The sequence below is a fragment of the Poromitra crassiceps genome (assembly GCF_964638095.1).
Source record: "Poromitra crassiceps genome assembly, chromosome: 1".
Taxonomy (NCBI): Eukaryota; Metazoa; Chordata; class Actinopteri; order Beryciformes; family Melamphaidae; genus Poromitra; species Poromitra crassiceps.
In genome coordinates this window covers 94,950,543-94,971,208 of record NC_139623.1, presented here as the reverse complement: position 1 = coordinate 94,971,208, position 20,666 = coordinate 94,950,543, and the positions used below count along the sequence as shown (strand labels likewise).

The 20,666-nt window shown below is 41.4% G+C and overlaps 1 protein-coding gene across 1 annotated transcript; it reads left to right on the top strand.

Moving 5' to 3' along the window:
* Nucleotides 1-1,325: 1,325 nt before the first annotated feature.
* Nucleotides 1,326-20,666, top strand: LOC310782019 (lysosomal-associated transmembrane protein 4B-like; the record flags this gene model as incomplete). Its single annotated transcript, XM_083642670.1, has 7 exons — nucleotides 1,326-1,421; nucleotides 2,579-2,690; nucleotides 9,261-9,334; nucleotides 14,833-14,955; nucleotides 15,121-15,219; nucleotides 16,854-16,949; nucleotides 20,586-20,666. The coding sequence occupies 7 exons, from the start codon at nucleotides 1,326-1,328 to the stop codon at nucleotides 20,664-20,666; spliced, it is 681 nt and encodes a 226-aa protein (XP_083498796.1).

Sequence of the window (20,666 nt, the reverse complement as noted above, 5' to 3'; positions counted from 1 at the left end):
TTTCTTTTCACAGAACACAAGATTTGTCGTGTGATTGTGATCTCATGATCTTGTGTGAATCCAGCTATGGTTGTAAAAAGAACATTTAGCAAAAAGCAGCAATTGTATTCTTGTATTGTATGTAGGATATATATCCTATACACACACACACACATAGGCGTATATATATACACACACACACACACACACACAGACGCACGCACGCACAGGATATATATATATATATATATATATATATATATATATATATATATATATATATATATATATATTGTAATAATCCGCTCCCGGGATCATTAAGTGAGGAGGAGAAGAGGCAATACTTGGTACAGTCTTTATTCCTGGTTCACACTCATAGCTTCTAGCTACACACACAGCTCCTAGCTACACACACGTCCTGTCCGCTTCCTCGTATTCCCAGACTCGCTCCCCACCCGAGACCGGAAGTCCCCTATACACTGGCTCAGGGGCGGACTGCATAATCGGGCACGTCGGGCAAATGCCCGGTGGCCTGGCCTGGAACAGCAGGCCAGGCACCGCCTACTGGTTTACTAGTGGTTTTATTACTTTATTGAGGGTTAAAGTGGGTGCATCTCATTGTAAAATTGGACTTGGCCCAAATTGGGCTTCAAACGGCCCAAATCGGGCTTCAAATGGCCCAAATCTGGCTTTAAACGGCCCAAATCTGGCTTCAAACGGCCCAAATTGGGCTTCAAACAGCCCAAATTGAGCTTCAAATGGCCCAAATTTTTCGCCGCCGCCCTTCAGACGCCGGCACGCGCGTCGGCCCGTATCGGCCTGGCCTGCTTGGTATCTAATGCCCGGCCTGAATTATGATCCCAGTCCGCCCCTGCACTGGCTGGTCCGCTGCCTTCACGTAACGTCGTAATCGCCACCGACATGTCAAACTCTGGGTCGCCACAATATATATATAGGCTATAATATATGCACACACGCCACACAGACACACGCATAGCCTACATACATACATACATACATACATACATACATACATACATAGCCAGCCTACATACATACATGCATACATATACGCACACACCATTCCGCACACACAAATCTGAGCATGGTTTTATTTCTGAAACATCTCACCGGAAGTCTCATGGTATTACACTGGCCAGCTTGACACAACAGTTAATCCGTTCACGGTGATCTCGGACAGGTCGGAGGCAGACGGATCTCGGTCGTGATTCCTCAGTTTGGACGCTCTGGTTTGCCCGGATAGCGGAGCCTTCATCAGAGAGAGAGACAGTAGATCTGTGAATGAAAGCGCAGCGGCAGCTGTGAGAAGCAGACAGCTTTCCAACATGATGCTCTCCCCGTGGGACCGCTGGTACTCCACGAGCTGCTGTTTGTGCTGCCATGTCCGCACAGGAACCATCATCCTTGGGGTCTGGTACATGGTGAGCACCGCCTATATCTGCCACTCACAGAACCCATGTAACAGCTAGATAGATCCATCACAGGGCAAAACATCACCCAGGCAGGGACAAACAATCCGCTTAAAGCATTTCGTAATGTATTGATGTCAGTGATGTAGTGGTCAATGAAAAGGTATTAGCTGTGACCTCCAAGCATCAGACCAGACCCACCTATGTAAACAAGTCAAATTCTAAAAAAGAAAAAAGAAAAAACTATTTTTTTCCTCACCCTCATATAACTTGGATCAATTTGACACTAAATTAGTTAGTTACTGTGATGTATACTTTGAATTTAATAACATAAAGATTTATGTCAGCCTATAAAAATGGGTGACCTCTATTCTGCAAGTAAAAAGCTGGGTCAACTGTCTTTTCTGGGACTCCACTAAATCCTCATTAATGTTATAAATCAAGTGATCATGGCCAAGGTGACACATTGATTAAATGAATATAAATAGGCCTATAGCTTTTTGTGCTGACACATTGTAGCCTTCATTATTTGCTGTTCATTATTGCAAATGTGGAATCTAAATGAAACTGCAATGTTATTGAATGGACCCCCCCCCCCCCCCCCCCCCCCCCCCCTCTGTACTGTACATCCAGGAGAGGGTTAACTTAACCAAACACCACCTGTGGAAAAAAAAAGCTTCTGTTCAATTCCTATGAATAATTGAGCACTCGACCTCTTCAGGTTGCAGGTTCTGTGTCAGCTTGCCTATTGACTGCAGAGAATTTTCCATTACATTCACCTGATCAATGGGGCTGAATGAGTCATCTGCATAATGACCGTGCCTGCCAGTCCAAAACAAAGGCTGATGTGTCTGGACTGGACTTTAAAAATAGCCTCATTCACATTATGTAATTTGGCATAGTTTTATATCTCCAACTAAGGATTTGTTCATCTCAATCACTGTCTTACCTACCATAAAATAGATAAGGTATGTGTATCAAGAGTAGATTGAATTATAAATGTTTTCTCTACAACAGATAAATCCCTCTAAGTTGACACAGTTAGAATGCTTTACATAACAGGATATCTTCAGCATCTTCTCTCTAATTCTAACTGCTCCACATTGCCTCCACCTGTCTCCTTGCCCATATTGCTGACTTCATCTGCCCATATGCCTTCTCTCCTCAAGCTCATCAATTCCGTGGTGTTGCTCATCCTGCTCACAGCGCTTGGTGATCCTGAACAGTACCACCTGACCAGCGCCGAGTTGGCTAATGACCTGGATGTCATGGATGACGCCAGTAAGTAGCACAGAAGGCTGATAGTTTACGGTAAACGGCACGTGATCAGTAGCCTGGCAGGGCTTTAGGCCTATTCGGCCAGCACACTTCACATTAATAGTCTAGTAGTTCCTGTACCCACTAACCCAAAGGTAACAGTAACAGCCTGTACCCACTAACCCAAAGGTAACAGTAACAGCCTGTACACACTAACCCAAAGGTAACAGTAACAGCCTGTACCCACTAACCCAAAGGTAACAGTAACAGCCTGTACCAACTAACCCAAAGGTAACAGTAACAGCCTATACCCACTAACCCAAAGGTAACAGTAACAGCCTGTACACACTAACCCAAAGGTAACAGTAACAGCCTGTACCCACTAACCCAAAGGTAACAGTAACAGCCTGTACCCACTAACCCAAAGGTAACAGTAACAGCCTGTACACACTAACCCAAAGGTAACAGTAACAGCCTGTACCCACTAACCCAAAGGTAACAGTAACAGCCTGTACACACTAACCCAAAGGTAACAGTAACAGCCTGTACCCACTAACCCAAAGGTAACAGTAACAGCCTGTACACACTAACCCAAAGGTAACAGTAACAGCCTGTACACACTAACCCAAAGGTAACAGTAACAGCCTGTACCCACTAACCCAAAGGTAACAGTAACAGCCTGTACACACTAACCCAAAGGTAACAGTAACAGCCTATACCCACTAACCCAAAGGTAACAGTAACAGCCTGTACGCACTAACCCAAAGGTAATAGTAACAGCCTGGAATACAAGGAATACAAGAGGCCTGGAAGAACTTAGTCTCGGAATTTCAGAAACTGTGTCTCCGAGCCCGGCGAGAACCGCCGGCAGCAGACACGCCTACATTTATTATTAGAATTTTATTTGGTAGCGGCAATGCCATTTATCATAGTCCTAACACAGAGCATGAAGCTGATATGCTCCAAACAAAATTTATAGCTGTGGTTTATTTTACAATAATCTTTCCTACCCGGAAGTGGTCCGCTTGATACTGTGAACTTGTGTGAAGTCATCAGCAGCCAGCAGGCTCTGTAACGTTAGCCTCGGGAGTCTGGTTTATCGCTGGGGGAAAGACCTCTAGCCGCCGGGGCCGGATGAAACACGTCCTATTAACAGGTTATGTTTGTTTCTAAGTGATTAATATGTTTCTCCGCAAATGCGTTCTGCATGAGAACTGCCCCCAGAAAGCAGGCCCGCCCACAGCACTCATGATTGGTTCTCCGATGCAAGGCTTCCAACAGCGCCACCTAACGTTATGCAAAGATTTAAATAGTAATATTCTCAGTCTTACAGGAGTGAAACGGATTAAGACTGAGGGCTGAGTCTTGGAAGAACTACACACACATACAGTAAACATCAGTAGAGACCAGTTCCCTTCCGGTTTTCGTTATTTCGTTCGTTTTCGTTAAAAATAATAACCTTACGTCGCTATACGGCGAAGAACATAGTAGAAAGACAAAGCCACTGTCAATTGACTGCTGTTTTGACTTTCAAAAGCTTTCAAAATTTCCCTTCTTCGCTTTTCCTGGACCCACTTCCTGTACAAACCATTGATTTTCAAAATCACACAAGGACACGCTAGCTCAAATCCACCTGCATGTCTAGTGTTATTAATCTACCTCAGGCTAACAATTAACCATGACAGAGGGTTTCATCTCTAATCTTTTAGGGCTGTTTTGTCAGCCAGCTGTTTTTTGCAATGATTTATTAGATTATCTAAGGCAGAGGTTCTCAAATGTTTTTCAGCCAAGGACCCCTTACAAGATAGAAAATATACCTCATTCTGATTTGTGATTTTGGGCTAAGCTTAATTGTTTCCGCGATTTAGACATTTTATTATCAAATAACTCGGCATGTGTTGTGAATCAAGACATATGATACTGGGCCTGTGTTAACAAAGGTACTCGTAATTATTTTGGGTGTATTGGGTCAAAAGCATAATTTAAAAAATGGCAAAAGAAATTACTTTCTCATTTTCTTACTGTCTTTTTTTGAAGCGTTATGCTTTTTTGAAGCTTTATGCTTTAACTGGCTGGTGTCCAGGCTCCTTTTCCATTATATATTTTTTTAGCGGGGAGTATCTGGAGGAAACCCCAGGGGGGCACTGGGAGAACATGCAAACTCCACACAGAAAGGCCCTTTTGATGAGCCCACCTGGGCAGTAGGCACTGAGGACATGGGGATGGGGACACACCCTCAGCACCCACTGATGGTGTTTTTGTTTACTGTAATAAAACTTGTTTTGTTGGTGTTATGATGCCATCTTCACCGGAGGGGTGTACCACGAAGCAAGATTAGTGGCTTAGCGAGGTAACTTCAGGTTTAACCCTAGGTTTGCCGTACCACAACGCCAGCTTCTTACAGAGATAGATCACCATAGCAACTTATGCTCTACGGCTAACCTGCTTTGTAGCAGGTTAAGTTTAGAGGATAAGATCAAAACCCATGAAAGACCCACCTGCTTACCAATCAGCTCTCTGGAAACAGCGAGTCACCATTCATATGGTCCCCATCATAGGCAGCGGAACGCATCTGAACTTGGGGGGGCTGGGGGCGTGTCGCCCCCCCCCCCCCCCCCCCCTCCCACACACACACACACACACACACACACACACACACACACACACGTCTGTGAACCACCATCATTGATTATTATTATTATCATCATATAAAGATTTTGGTCGTTTGAAGCCAGATTCATATAGGAATATCTCATTTTAAATTAACATTAGGATTAGACGGTTGTGATGTCAGTATTCAGTCTTAACTCATTCAGGGCCAATGACGTCTTTGACGTGTTATCAGGAATAGCCCAGAGGGCCAATGACGTGTTTGACGTGTTTTTGTTTTTATTCGTGCAGCGCATAGTTAAAACACTTCCCCAGCCTGTCACATGGTATCAGGTCCCTAGCATCTAAGACAACACGTGAACAAACACATACCGCAGCTGTTGTTTTGAAATTGAGCAAGAGGAAAAGCAGAAAACGGGTAACGCTTCCTTGTGCAGACAGGAGAAACGCCATTGAAACGCGCCTCGGCGCGCTGCACGAGCTGGAGTCGCCTTCCTCTGTGCCAGCCGGGAGAAAGTAATCAAGAGATGTGTTTGATCATCGGAGGAATGAGGAAATGATCGATCAGTTTGCGAGGGCGGTGAGGACGTGTTGAATAGCCGAGGGGAAAACGGGAACGATCAGATAGCAGGGAGGATATGACAGGGAGACATGGACGAGGACTGGTGGACCAGAACAAAACAAAATAAACACACAAGGCAGAAGCGGCAGTCACAGCAGCCCGCTGTCCTTTCTCAAGAGCAGTTGGTTCATGAAATCGCTGGGCTGCGTGCCCTCCAGTGTTGCTCCTGGCCAATCCCAGCGCCACAGGGCGTGGTTATTGCTTATCCTATGTGGGGTTAGAAATCTAAAAGGGGGATCGTGTGTGTGTGTGTGTGTGTGTGTGTGTGTGTGTGTGTCTGTCTGTCTGTCTGTCTGTCTGTCTGTCTGTCTGTCGGTGTGTCTGTCTGTCTGTCTGTCTGTCTGTCTGCACACTCACTCACACCGAGTAAACTGTATTGTTGAATGTAAAAAAAAAGCACTTCATGTGTATATATATATATATTTTTTTTTTTTTTTTTTTGTCATTTGTGTCCTAACGAATAATATTTACATGTCTGATGTCAATACAGTTCAAAATAAAAGAATTGAGAGTGAGTTCTGCCTGAGATTGTGCCCTTTTACAAAAATTGCCTTTTCTCCTGTTTATTTTCTCAGGGAGACCTATTGGGGGAAAACAGGGTGTATATAAATGGCTATAAGTAGAGTACAGAACATGCTAAAAGCTCACTTTTTTTTTCCTGGTGAACCCAGAGACGTACATCTTCATTTTGAGGTATTGCAAATCACTCTGGTGCTAATAGATAATTTACTGTGGGTCTTGAAAGATGACCAACAATTATGAAAATCTTTGGCCTGTGCTAAATATTGGCAGTCCTAAACTGGCCCTGAATGAGTTAACAATCATATATTTGCTCCTTTTCTCACTCACTCCTATGTCACCACCTGCTCTCCCTGCAGGGTTTGAGATTAAACCTTTTTTATCACCAGCCTAGATTTTAAAGTTACGAGCCAATTAATTTCAACTAGCCAAAATGTTTTTCTTGAAATAAACCAGAATATGAGTGCCACTGGGTTAATATAAGCATACGTATCAGTACAAATAAGTTATAGCATAATGAATCTATAAATTACAGCAGGGCTATTCAACTAAATTGTTCAGGGGGCCACATTGTCAGAAACCTAAGGGACCGGGGGCCGGACCGTTCCCCGAGCCAGTACACTTGACACAATGCGCCACCACATTTTCACAGCCGCGCTGGAACTATTATTAAGTAGGGGGTGCTGTAAGGAATGGAATCTCGACGCTGCCCTAAAATTTTATGTTTTTTGGACTTTTATCCATATTTAGAAGAATATTTAATTTTAAATTAACATTAGGATTATACTGTTGTGATGTCATTATTCAGTATCTTCTCCTTTTCTATTATTAGTATTAGTATTAGTATTAAATACTGAGTATCTCATGAAAAACTATTAATATTGCATCTTTTGTGTTTAGCTCCGTCTCACAGCATTGTAACATTGTAGTGCAGCAAGAAAGGAAAACTACTGTAAACATTTGAACCATATTTCTTGTTTAGAACCTATAGCTAGCAACATCACACATCTCCTGAAACACCATTTATAATGCATCTTTCTTGATAAGCTACATCACATCGCCATCTCCTGAAAAACATTAATATTGCACCTTTCTTGTGGCTACATCACAGCATCTACTGAAAAACACTTATAGTGGATCTGACTTGTTTAGTTCACTTTAGATTCACATCACATCTGAAAAACAACCAGTCGAGTGTAATAAGTAAATGAGGTTTAATTGTAAAAAAAAAAAAAAAATCTAAAAAAGAAAAAGAAAAAGAAAAAAAACATTTTTTTGGGAACTCATTGTAAAAATGAAATGTACCCGGGCCCAGGCCCGTGTGGCCCTGGCGGTTCCGCGGCCTATGGTCCCCATATGAAAAATACATTGCATTCAAAAGGAAAAAAAAGGCTCCTGTTGAATTAATCGAGGACTGAAGCCTTGCACTTGTTGCAGGCTACATTTAAATTAAGCCCTACTTACCACTTTGGAATATGTTTTTATATATACATTTTTGTGCTCTCAAGTAGGCTAGATACGTTACTTGACCCCGCCGATCGATTGCAGCTGAATGGTGAGTGGAGAAATATCACTAAACCGGCATAAAAAGGTTACATAAACATCTCCAAAGCGCACGGTGCCGTGTGCACAACGGAGCTGAGGCTGACGTTGGGTTGGACATGGTCATACATGCCAGAATAGCCTACTACTATCTAAGCAATTTAATATAGGATCGCCTGCACACATATTATTCATATCTAGGCTACTCCTGCATTTTGCAGCTGCAATTTTATTATCATTATTCTTTTATTGATAGCCTATAATTAGCCTACAGGAATTATTCCATCAGTGCGACCAAACACATCATGAGATCATTATTATTCATTGAGCCTAAATGGTCTAAAAACGCCTATGGATTTTGGAAATAGACATGCAGGTTATATTGAGTTTATTGAGAGGGTGAATTGAGCTGCTGTAGATAGCCTACGTGGAGGCAGAAACCTCTCTTCAAAGAAATTACTGATGTGAATAAAAGTGGTAACTTTAGACAGTCATTCGGGAACAGACTAATAATATCCAACGCGGATTTTGATTCTGACATACATAGTAAAGATTCACGATTTGCGCTTTGAATGAATGAGGAAATAGGCGTCGTCTGGCGCTGTAAAAGCTACGGTTCTGAGCTGGAGCAGTCCATATTGCATTGTGATTGGCTAGTTGTTAAAAACCACGCCTCTTTCGCGGGCACGAGCTCCTGTGCACGGGCATTTTCATGTGCACGTGCTCTCAGCTTGATTAGAAAAACCTGGATCCACTTACCGAGTTGATAACTACATTCGTGGTATGACTTAACTAGAATCCAGCTAGATGGCAATTATCTGGTTTAGCCAAACCAGATCAAGGGACAGATCCTGGATCTTCTTATACAACATTCGTGGTACAGCCCTCTGCTCTCTCACTCAGCACAGTTTCAAAAGGCCTGATTCAACCTGCCTATATGACATTCAGCTGAATTTGACCCTAGGAAAAGGTTGGCATACCTGTAGCCTGGCTATACAGTTCTGATCCTTTTATGTGAACAAACAGCTTTAGACAGCTACAGAATATTCAGCATCAATTCAGAATATACTGTACAGGTGATTTATTGGTATTTTAATGCACCACAGAACTGAGAGATCGTTGTCCATTGAATTGACAGTTTTTTCAAGTGGTGTCACAAGCATTTGAGTCCTGCATGCATGATGGGACCAACTCTTAGGTAACACTGACTGAAGGATTAATCATTGTTACCATAGTGTAAATCCCTGTAGCTCCTGTTTATATCCACACCACTCACTTCACCTCTGTTCCCTCTGTTCTAGATATGTGCATTGCTTCAGCCATCTCCCTGCTGATGATACTTATTTGTGGGATGGCAGCTTATGGCGCGTACAAGGTAAAGTAACAATGCATTTTATTATATTGTTTATTCTTGTACTGTGTTGCTACTGATCGTACATGCATTAAAACTGGATGTAGGGGAGAGTGGGGTAAGATGAGCCAATTTTTATTTATGTTGTCCTCAAGGCAAGGAGAAATAAGAAAACATCTACCCTTATTTCAGGATGTCTCCTATGAATTGAAGTGATATGAATGCATCTATGACAAAGGGCCCTGAAATATGACTTCTAAAAAAATGTACCCCAGATTAGGGGTAAGTTGATCCTACTGTTTTTACTTCCTTAACCTCCTTTTATGTAGCTATGCAGCTATGACCTGACCTGTCAATATATGTATTTTATGAAGCTATGCAGTGTTGACCTAGTCTTGCTGGCCAGCCTCCTCTCCCTTCCATCCGAGGAGTCTGGCGCCGCAGGTCTCCATAGTGGGATTGCGATGGGCGGCGCTTAGCGGCAGTGCCCTTGGAAAATAGTTTCCAACAATCCAACTTGCCGTTTTCAGCGTGTAGCAACGAGCTAGCGTGTAGGTTTCGGTCGTTAGCTTGCTAGCTAGTTAGCGTTGTTGTTTTCACTGAGGCGGCAGGGCACTATTTACAGCGAAACACAGGGAGGAGGGAGCAGAAGCCGCTCTGATTGACATGGTCGGAGCCATTGACAGAGTTTGTAATAAGCCGGGAGCGGACATCCGGCTGCCACCGAAACAGTCGCTCCAATGGGAGAGCAGCTGTAGAGCAGGGGAGGGTTTATCCCTGTTGCCTGTTTCCGTGGTGCCAGACTCGTCGGGCGGAAGGGAGAGGAGGCTGGCTAGCGAGACTAGTGTTGACTTGACCTGTCAATATATCTGTCTTTTATGTAGCTACGCAGGGTTGACCTGACCTGTCAATATATCTGTCTTGTATGTAGCTACGCAAGGTTGACTTGACCTGTCAATATATCTGTCTTTTATGTAGCTACACAGGGTTGACCTGACCTGTCATTATATCTGTCTTTTGACCTGACCTGTCAATATATCTGTCTTGTATGTAGCTACGCAGGGTTGACCTGATCTGTCATTATATCTGTCTTGTATGTAGCTACGCAAGGTTGACTTGACCTGTCAATATATCTGTCTTTTATGTAGCTACGCAGGGTTGACCTGACCTGTCATTATATCTGTCTTTTGACCTGACCTGTCAATATATCTGTCTTGTATGTAGCTACGCAGGGTTGACCTGATCTGTCATTATATCTGTCTTGTATGTAGCTACGCAAGGTTGAATTGACCTGTCAATATATCTGTCTTTTATGTAGCTACACAGGGTTGACCTGACCTGTCAATATATCTGTCTTTTACTGTATGTAGCTACGCAGGGTTGACCTGACCTGTCAATATATCTGTCTTGTATGTAGCTACACAGGGTTGACCTGACCTGTCAATATATCTGTCTTTTACTGTATGTAGCTACGCAGGGTTGACCTGACCTGTCAATATATCTGTCTTTTACTGTATGTAGCTACACAGGGTTGACCTGACCTGTCAATATATCTGTCTTGTATGTAGCTACGCAGGGTTGACCTGACCTGTCAATATATCTGTCTTTTACTGTATGTCGCTACGCAGGGTTGACCTGACCTGTCAATATATCTGTCTTTTACTGTATGTCGCTATGCAGGGTTGACCTGACCTGTCAATATATCTGTCTTTTACTGTATGTCGCTACGCAGGGTTGACCTGACCTGTCAATATATCTGTCTTTTACTGTATGTCGCTACGCAGGGTTGACCTGACCTGTCAATATATCTGTCTTTTACTGTATGTCGCTACGCAGGGTTGACCTGACCTGTCAATATATCTGTCTTGTATGTAGCTACACAGGGTTGACCTGACCTGTCAATATATCTGTCTTGTATGTAGCTACGCAGGGTTGACCTGACCTGTCAATATATCTGTCTTTTACTGTATGTCGCTACGCAGGGTTGACCTGACCTGTCAATATATCTGTCTTTTACTGTATGTCGCTACGCAGGGTTGACCTGACCTGTCAATATATCTGTCTTTTACTGTATGTAGCTACACAGGGTTGACCTGACCTGTCAATATATCTGTCTTGTATGTAGCTACACAGGGTTGACCTGACCTGTCAATATATCTGTCTTGTATGTAGCTACACAGGGTTGACCTGACCTGTCAATATATCTGTCTTTTACTGTATGTAGCTACGCAGGTTTTTATATACGGTATATGTATATATATATATATATATATATATATATATATATATATACATATATTGTATTGTATGTGTGTGTGTGTGTGTGTGTGTGTGTATATATATATGTGTGTGTAATGGTATATATATATATATATATATATATATATATATATATATACCGTATATATATATACACTCTATATATATATATATGTATATATATATATATATATATATATATACATATATATATATATACATATATTGTATTGAATTTTGGCATGGGTGATTCGTGCCATAATCAAATACAATACACACATTGAAATACAATACACACATCGAAATACAATACACATATCGAAATACAATACACATATCGAAAATACAATACAGTTGTTGTACTTTCGAGATGTGTATTGTATTTTCAATATGTGTATTGTATTTAAGCATTTCGGTATTGTATTTATTGTTACACATGTATTGTATTCTTCAGATGTGTATTGTATTTTCAATGTCAGTCAGGAATGTTTCCAGTTTTTTTGAGTTGTGACGTAATCACTCCGTTCCCGCTCCACTCAGCTGGCTCAGAGCACCACCCTGAAAGACACTTCTTTTTAGTCTGCGACCATGTGTCGAGAGACACTTTCTAAAGAGTATAAATTAAGCTTAAGTTGGCTACCTTGGCTACCTTGTTGGCAAAATGTCGACGAAGACGTGGGCCGATCTGCTGCGGGAGGCAGCTAATGCCATGGATCTAATTCCTCCCCCCAGTACCCCTCCTCTAGCAGCTCATCCTGTGCCCCCAATGTCTGTAACGTTACCCTCACATGGATCAACTTCCATGGAATCAAGAGTTTGTGGTGCTGTGCAAGGTAACGTTAACGTCAAAACCACTGGAAAATATCTAGCTAGCTAGCTCAGATCGCTAGCTATCTGGCTAACCAGAGGTCTAGCTAGCTAGATAATTGTCCTGTCGTTTTGACGTTACATGCACAGCACCACGAACTCCCAAGGAAGTTGATCCAGATGAGGCTAACACATACTGGGGCATATTGAGGGCCCAGGATGAGTGGCTGGTGGAGGAGGGGTACTGGGAGGAGGAATTTGCTCCATGGCTCCATAGCCACCAGCTGAGCGGAGCTTCCGGTCCGGAGTGATACGTCAAGCCAATCAGAATCAAGAAGTACTACTCGTCATAAAAATGCACACTGAAATACAATACACACAACTAAATACAATACACACAACTAAATACAATACACACAACTAAATACAATACACACAACTAAATACAATACACACAACTAAATACGCTTCGCCTGAGATTTGCGGTTGCCATAGCGAAAAAATGCCATGTTTTTCAATGCCAGTCAGGATTATTCATGCCAAAATTCAATACAATACACGCATTGAAATACAATACACATATTGAAAAGGCAATACACATATCGAAATACAATACACATGTCGAAAATACAATACACATATCGAAAATACAATACAGTTGTTGTATTTTCAAGATGGGTATTGTATTTTCAATATGTGTATTGTATTTAAGCATTTTGGTATTGTATTTATTGTTACACATGTATTGTATTCTTCAGATGTGTATTGTATTTTCAATATATGTATTGTATTTCCAATATGTGTATTGTATTTCAATGTGTGCATAGTATTTCAATGTGTGTATTGTATTTGATTTAGGCACGATCCACCCTCCATAAATTAGAGCCGTGCCAAAATCATCATCATGATGAGCATCATCATGCGCAAACGGGATTTGGGCGGTCTTAACTACCAGAATTATTCACGGGTGTGGCCAGGCAATGCTGGGCATTACGTCAATCGAAACCAATCAGATTCCCGTCTCGCAATGGCTGTTTGCACAAGGCATGCAATATGCTGTAATTCTCTCCATGCGTAATAGAGTGTACTCACTCGTGCGAGGACAGAGAGAGCTTATTGACAGATCGTCTGTGGTGCCAACGACCCTCCGGGTTATGAAGGTAAATAGCCTATGTCCATTGTCCAACAAGTTTTCTCAATTAATTTCCCTCTTTGCGATTTGATAAAAGTTTCTCAGTGAGTTATAGTTGATTGCCTCACTGAATTATCTGCTAATACCCAATTTTAGCAGCATAATTTGATGTTGTGGCATGGCAATTCTGTGCGTAATGACATATCCAAAAGGAATTTTACTTTGCACTGCGCTGCGCAGCGAGGTATTTAGTGCGTAAGAGGTCCTTTTCAAAGCTCTTAGCGCAAAGTAATTGCACGCTGCTGACGATAGGATAATGCCATCTATCCCCACATTTTAGCGCTGAAACACCTGCTTTGACATGTGGCACGCCTATGCCCAGTACAATTATAACAGGCATGCGCTTGTGCCCACCCCCAATTTCCATTGCGCACGGCGTTAAGCGAGCGTAAATGCTAAATTAGCGCTTTTGGGAAGATAGGGCCCAAGATTTGTCGTGTGATTGTGATCTTATGATCTTGTGTGAATCCAGCTATGGTTGTAAAAAGAACATTTAGCAAAAAGCAGCAATTGTATTCTCAGAGTGTGTATGTAGGATATATATATATATATATATATATATATATATATATATATATATATATATATATATATATATATATCCTACATATACACACACACACACACACACACACACACATATATATGTAGGCCTATATACTGTATATACATACACACACACGCACACACACACACACCGGCTATATATATATGTATGTATATATATATATACACGAGGGATCAGCCGAGCAGCATTTTGGCAAACAAACCGCGTCACTGGGTGGCAACGGCAATGGAACCCTATGGTTCTATATATATATATTATATGTATGTATATATATATATATATATATATATATATATATATATATATATATATATATATAATGGTCCTATGACAACAAATGTGCACAGTTTCCTAGATACAGGGGTGGGTCAACTTACCCACTGGCTCATCTTACCCCACTCTCCCCTACTGCATACTTACTGTATACAATAGGTTGGCTTAGTTGGAAAGCATTTCATGGGAAATTAGTGCAATTGCTTATGATGTTTTCCCGTATATCTGTCAGTGGCTTTTAAACTTTCTCAATGTGGATCTTGCATAAAATTGTTTGTGGTGACCTAAAGCTAATGTTGCCAGGTATATGGTGTACAGGTTGCCATGTTTTACGGGCTAACAACCTGCTCCACAGCATTTCACTTTACACTGCTTTAAATAGCTTCCCTCATCTCTAACACAAATATCACTCGTATGTTTCAGTTTCATGCTGCCTGGATCATCCCATTTTTCTGCTACCAAATATTTGACTTTGCGCTCAACACCCTGGTTGCTGTGAGCATTGCTGTTTATCCCAACACCATACAAGATTACCTACAGCAGCTGGTAAGAAGCCTGTGAAGATCGAGGCATTTAACAGTAGGATACTATTGATCAGTGCTTTGCAAAGGCTTTGTAAGCATCTGAATGTGGTCATTCAACATTCCATTAATCAATACTAACGTGCAACTCCTGTTGCTCATTGGCTGTTGTTCTGCTGACCCCATCCAGCCTGAGAACTTCCCCTATAAAGAGGAGATTGCTGCTCTCAGCACTGTGTGCTTGATCCTCATCGTGCTGCTCTTCATCAGCTGTATTCTGGGCTTCAAGGTAAACTCCACTTCATATATTGTATGTATTTTCTCCTGTTCAGTAGCACTTCTTGTTCCTTGCAGGGCAACTAGGCTCATAAGTGCAGCACGCTTGATTTCCTTACAGTGGAAAATGTTTATTGTGCACTTCTGTGACATGCTAGTCACTAGTGAATTTGTCACTTATTGTCCAGATGTGGCTTTGCTGTGACTAACGTCGTATCAAAGATGAAAGATGTTAGTTGTCTGAAAAGATGGGCTAGTTATTGGGCTGGTATTTATGGCAGCTCCTGGGATGGCCCTTCAGAAGTTCTTGGCGGGAGTCATGCGTCTTACAGCAGTTGCTTTCCAATACAAATGGTTTTTGATAGCTGATAATTGAATGGGAGCTATTGATACTCTGTCGGCTCTGTTGTTCTTGGCACTTCCATTTTGCTGGGTAGGCTTCATATCACTGTGACAAATAGCCTGTCAGCTTTCCTCTCTGCAGTCCTTAGCCCTGTTTTTGCTACTGAAAAAACCCCATTGGCTAACCCGTCTGTTTGGAATTGCCATAGGAAAACCATTAGACAATAAGATCAGACAGACTGAGGGAAGCACTGAGAGGAATGGATGTTGTTTGCATTCAAAAGCTGTGGGTGGAGTTTGCTGCTTGACTTGCCTGGTCTTGTTTTTTCATTCTTATAGTTTTCAAAAAAATTCAACCCCTCCAGTACTGTCAGTAGTGTGGTCTCAGTGGTGCTGAAAGTGGGGTCTGGCCCGTGGACCCCCAGGGGTCCTCCATGGGGTCCCCAGCAAAAATTCCATCCATAAGTAACACAATGGGGGAAAAAATCCATCCATAAGTAACACAATGACAGAATGTATGAGTATGTTGGTCATGGGTTTTATACACCTTCTGTAATAAAACATCTAAAAGCTAAAATCTTATCAGATGGGGGACCCTAGGACAAAATCTTATCAAATGGGTGTCCCTGGTCTAACGTGTGTCAGTTTAGGGGTCCTTGACAAGATATTTTGAGAACCACTGGTCTAGGAGTAATGCAGTTTGCATTACTGTTAAAATAACTGAGCTCCTGAAAGGGCTTTATTATAAACCCCTTTCAGGAGTTCAGTTATTTTAACAGTCTCCTACTGGTGCTATGATAATGATATGCTAATAGGCTAATGATAGGCTAATATAGATTCTATTGAGCACTCAGCTCACTTCAGGTCTGTCTCCTGCTAGTGGATGGCTGCAGCAGATGGTGTTGTGTTTGGCCCGGGCAGCTCCAGTAGCAGGCTGCCTGCTGAGAGCCTGATGAGTACTGCATGACAGAAAACAACAGGGACTTGTGTTTTTGCCACACTAGATTGAGGTATAACCATCAGATAGTACCTGAAAATGAAGTCCCCTTTATGTGTGTGGGTAGGCTTTTCCTTTCAAGTCTGCCACCATTATCTGCAAATTGCACATGATGTGAGTTTGCCTGCTGTTAGTGGGAGTTTCTAAGAATAACATGTATTTTTTTGTTAACCAATAACCATGTTTCATGGTTATATTTGGTTTCCTACAGGCTAAATTATGCATCTCTTCGGTAAATAGGTTTTCATTCTTCAAATATGTGTTTTGTCTGTCTGTTCTCTGTCTATCTGGTTCCACACACATGCTAGGCCTACCTGATAGCATGTGTGTGGAACTGCTACAGATATGTGAGTGGAAGAGGCCCCGCTGAAATCCTGCTCTACGTGACGACTAATGACACCACAGTAAGTCACCTCTATGCATCTACAGTATATGCAATAAAGGAAAGGCCCATATTGCCATAATGGTTATCTGTAAGACTGGGCTTTAAACAGAAGAAAGCTGATGTTTAGTTTATCTTTAGCTGTTCAAATGTTTCTGGAATGTCACAGTTGTCTTCAATTAAACAAAAACAGTATGTCCCCTCCGCCAGACCACCTGTGTGAATGCTAATTACATTTTCCATTGAGCTGCTACAAAACTTTCACTACAACAGTAATAATTCACACATTTCTCAAGGGCAAGAAGCAGCTGAATAAATACGTTTTTCACTCTTAACTGTGAGGGTTACCAGAGCAGATTAAAATGAGTTTCTTAAAGTGTGAAATCTATATCAAATGATTTGCAGTCTAATAAATATAACCATAATAAATGACCATAATCAAATATACTGTAGAAGTTAAACAAATTAAATTGAATGGGAACATGTGTGTTTGAAATGCACCACTATGTTTTACACTCTTAATTTGTAAACTATCCTTTAAGTTGAATAAAACAATATCTAATCTTGATATACTGCTTTAGCCCACATCCAAAGACGACAAATCAATTCCTGCAGAGTCCAATGGAAAAATGATTTCCTTATGCACTCCAGGCCACAGTTTTTTATTGTGTGCGTAGGTTTCCTGCTGTCAGGCCAGCCATGCCACTGTAAAGTCATCATGCGGGGGGAGGAAGGAAGTATAAAGTGGGGCTGTGGTAACTTGTAGTTTTAGAAATGGCAGATTGAGGGACTTGGAAGGATAGATGAGGCTCCATGCTGGCAAAGCCATTATAATCATGGTGTACAGTAAGTAAGCTCTCTCTCTCTCTCTCTCTCTCTCTCTCTCTCTCTCTCTCTCTCTCTCTGTGTCTGGGTCTCCTGTTGGTGTCCTATTGCCACAAACTGCTACTCTGCTGCCCACACACACTTATTACAACACTCTCACTCTGACAGCCCTGGACAAGAAGAATGAGGCTGCAGAAACACATGAGACCTATTTTCCATGGGAAACACTGAGAAAACTAGAATGTTAATAGGATGTTTTGAGGTTTAATATTGTGCTATATGAACGTTTGAGGAATTGTCAAGAGCAGATTTCCCTGAAGGCCAGTATTTGGCCCCGCAGTATGTTGGGTTTCACAGGTATTTAGAGAAAGCTGCACTCCTCTGCCTGCATATTAAGATTCCTCCAACAAGTGTAACATTCCACACTGTTCCAAACCATTCCTAACACTCAACAGCTCCATGCACAGCACGCTGTGTTCACAGGCACGATGCCATGTTTTGGGCTTTGAGAAAGAGACTTCCACACTTTCATGATTTGTAAAACACCTGAGCTGTAATGAGAGAAACAGGAGGCCACTGACGTCATTAGTGAGAAGTGGCAGAAAAACAGCAGCTTAGCTTAGCTTAGCTTCACTACCACAGGTATGCTTCCTCAATCAGCGCTGTGCATATTCAATTAGGCTTTCCCCACAGGCCCAGAGAAAACACTGTTTGCATGGCTATACATCAGTTCTCCTGTGATGAGGTCAGTGGTGCACGTTTATAATGCGTTGCATATGATAGACATTCCTAATGACTAGACATACACGCATGCACTCACACACACACACACACACACACACACACACACACACACACACACACACACACACACACACACACACACAGAGGTTCAAGTCAGTCCAGCACACTATATGGCATTAAGGGCAAGAGGTCACACACAAAATGACCAAATGGGCTTTGATAGAGTTGTTGATTAATATCAATGGGTCAATGATTGCTTGGCCAGTTTCTGGGATTTCTGGCTTTCAGAAATTCACTTTATGTTTGGGAACAAGACATCAACACCCTTCCAAATTCTTCCAACGTTCGTTGGCATTTTCAGCTGCTCAGTGATGGAGGATGGTGCGACGAATGAAGGCCAAAAAGCCTGGTTCTCATGCCAGAAAAGCAAATACGTAGCAGTATTGTTATTGCAGTATTTTGCATGGTGATATATTATCTCTTCACCAGACATTTCAATTACAGGCCACTGCAATTCAAGGGGATTTTTGTGTGTGCCAGAGATTCCTTAGGAGGAGATCAGTTCTATCAATGTTGCAATTCCTAAAGGTGGCAGATTACTGAATGCCTCTTTAGATCCTTTTCTCATGATCAGAAAGGTGGAGTGCTGGGACAGCCAGCCTGTCTGGTACGGAATGAGACCTTCAATGGCTCATTGTTTGAAATGCTGTGGACGCAGGTGGGACACATGTTGTTGGTGTAGTCAAAATGAAGTCAACTGAACCAGGGAGAGGACCTACAAGAGAGAGAGCTGCTTATTTGACCTAGTTATTGCTGAGTACCGTAATTTGTTGAAAGAAAAAGCTCCCTTCAACTTTCCATGCTATTTTCTCCTATGATGTGTCAACTGGGGTATCACACATTTGTCCGATCACTGTAAACATGTGTTTGTAATTCAAGAATAAAATGACCTTTCCTAAAATAGAGATCCTTCTGGTTTACCACTTTGTTTCTTCATGTAGAACAAATAGAGTACTGCAGGGATGGCATATTTTGTAGGCTTAACCACAAATTGCTGCCATGTTGGTTCTTAGGTGGAAAATGCTATGGGATTTTAGAATGGGGATTTCTGTTAAATGCATGAAATAAGGAGTGTGGTTAACACAAGCTTATGGGAGTGAAAATCTGTGTTCAGCAGGATTATCGGTAACACTTTATAATAAATATACACTATAAAGCATTAATAAAGCATTAGTAAATACTTAATTCCCCATGAACTCATCATTTATAAAGCATTATTCATACAGTAAAGTAATAAACACAGTTATAAACATTTGATTCCCGATTAATAACCTAATCTCTAATGTGTTTAATGATTGCATTCTCATACTTTGTAAATGATAGATTCACCATTTATAAATAAGTATTATATCAATTACAAACCATTTATTTATGAGTTGTTAATGGTTCATACGATCATTTAGAAAGTGTAAGTAAATGGTGAATCTATCATTTACAAAGTATGAGAATACAATCAATAAACACATTAGAGATTAGGTTATTAATCAGGAATAAACTGTGTTACTAATGCTTAGTGATGTATGAATAATGCTTTATAAATGATGAGTTCATGGTGAATTAAGTATTTACTAATGCTTTATAGTGTATAGTTATTATAAAGTGTTACCGGATTATCTTCACAAACGAGGACCACTTTTATGACCTTTTAAACGTTTTCTGAAAATCGCATAAAAAAATGCATTTACGCTTCAAAAGTCATAAAAGTGGTCCACGTTTGTGAAGATGATCCTGCTGAACACAAACTTCCACTCCCATAAACCTTTGTTAACCACAGACCTTATTTCATGCATTTAACTGAAATCCCCATACTAAAAGCCCATTCACTTTTCCCCTTACGAACCAAAGTGCTACTTCCAGACTCATTCCTGCGTTACTCAGATGCTTGAATACTAAATCTGGAGGTCAACACCGGCTTTGTTTTTTTCTTTCTACTGGCATAGTGTCATACATCTTATTCATCACCCACATAGAGAGGCAAAGTGGAACGTCAAACTATACAAAGACTAATTTCCCTTATCTTTGTTTCCAGGTGCTGCTGCCTCCATATGATGACAGCTTGGCCATCCTTCCCAAACAGGCTCCTCCCCCCTACACCACCGCTACAGCATGA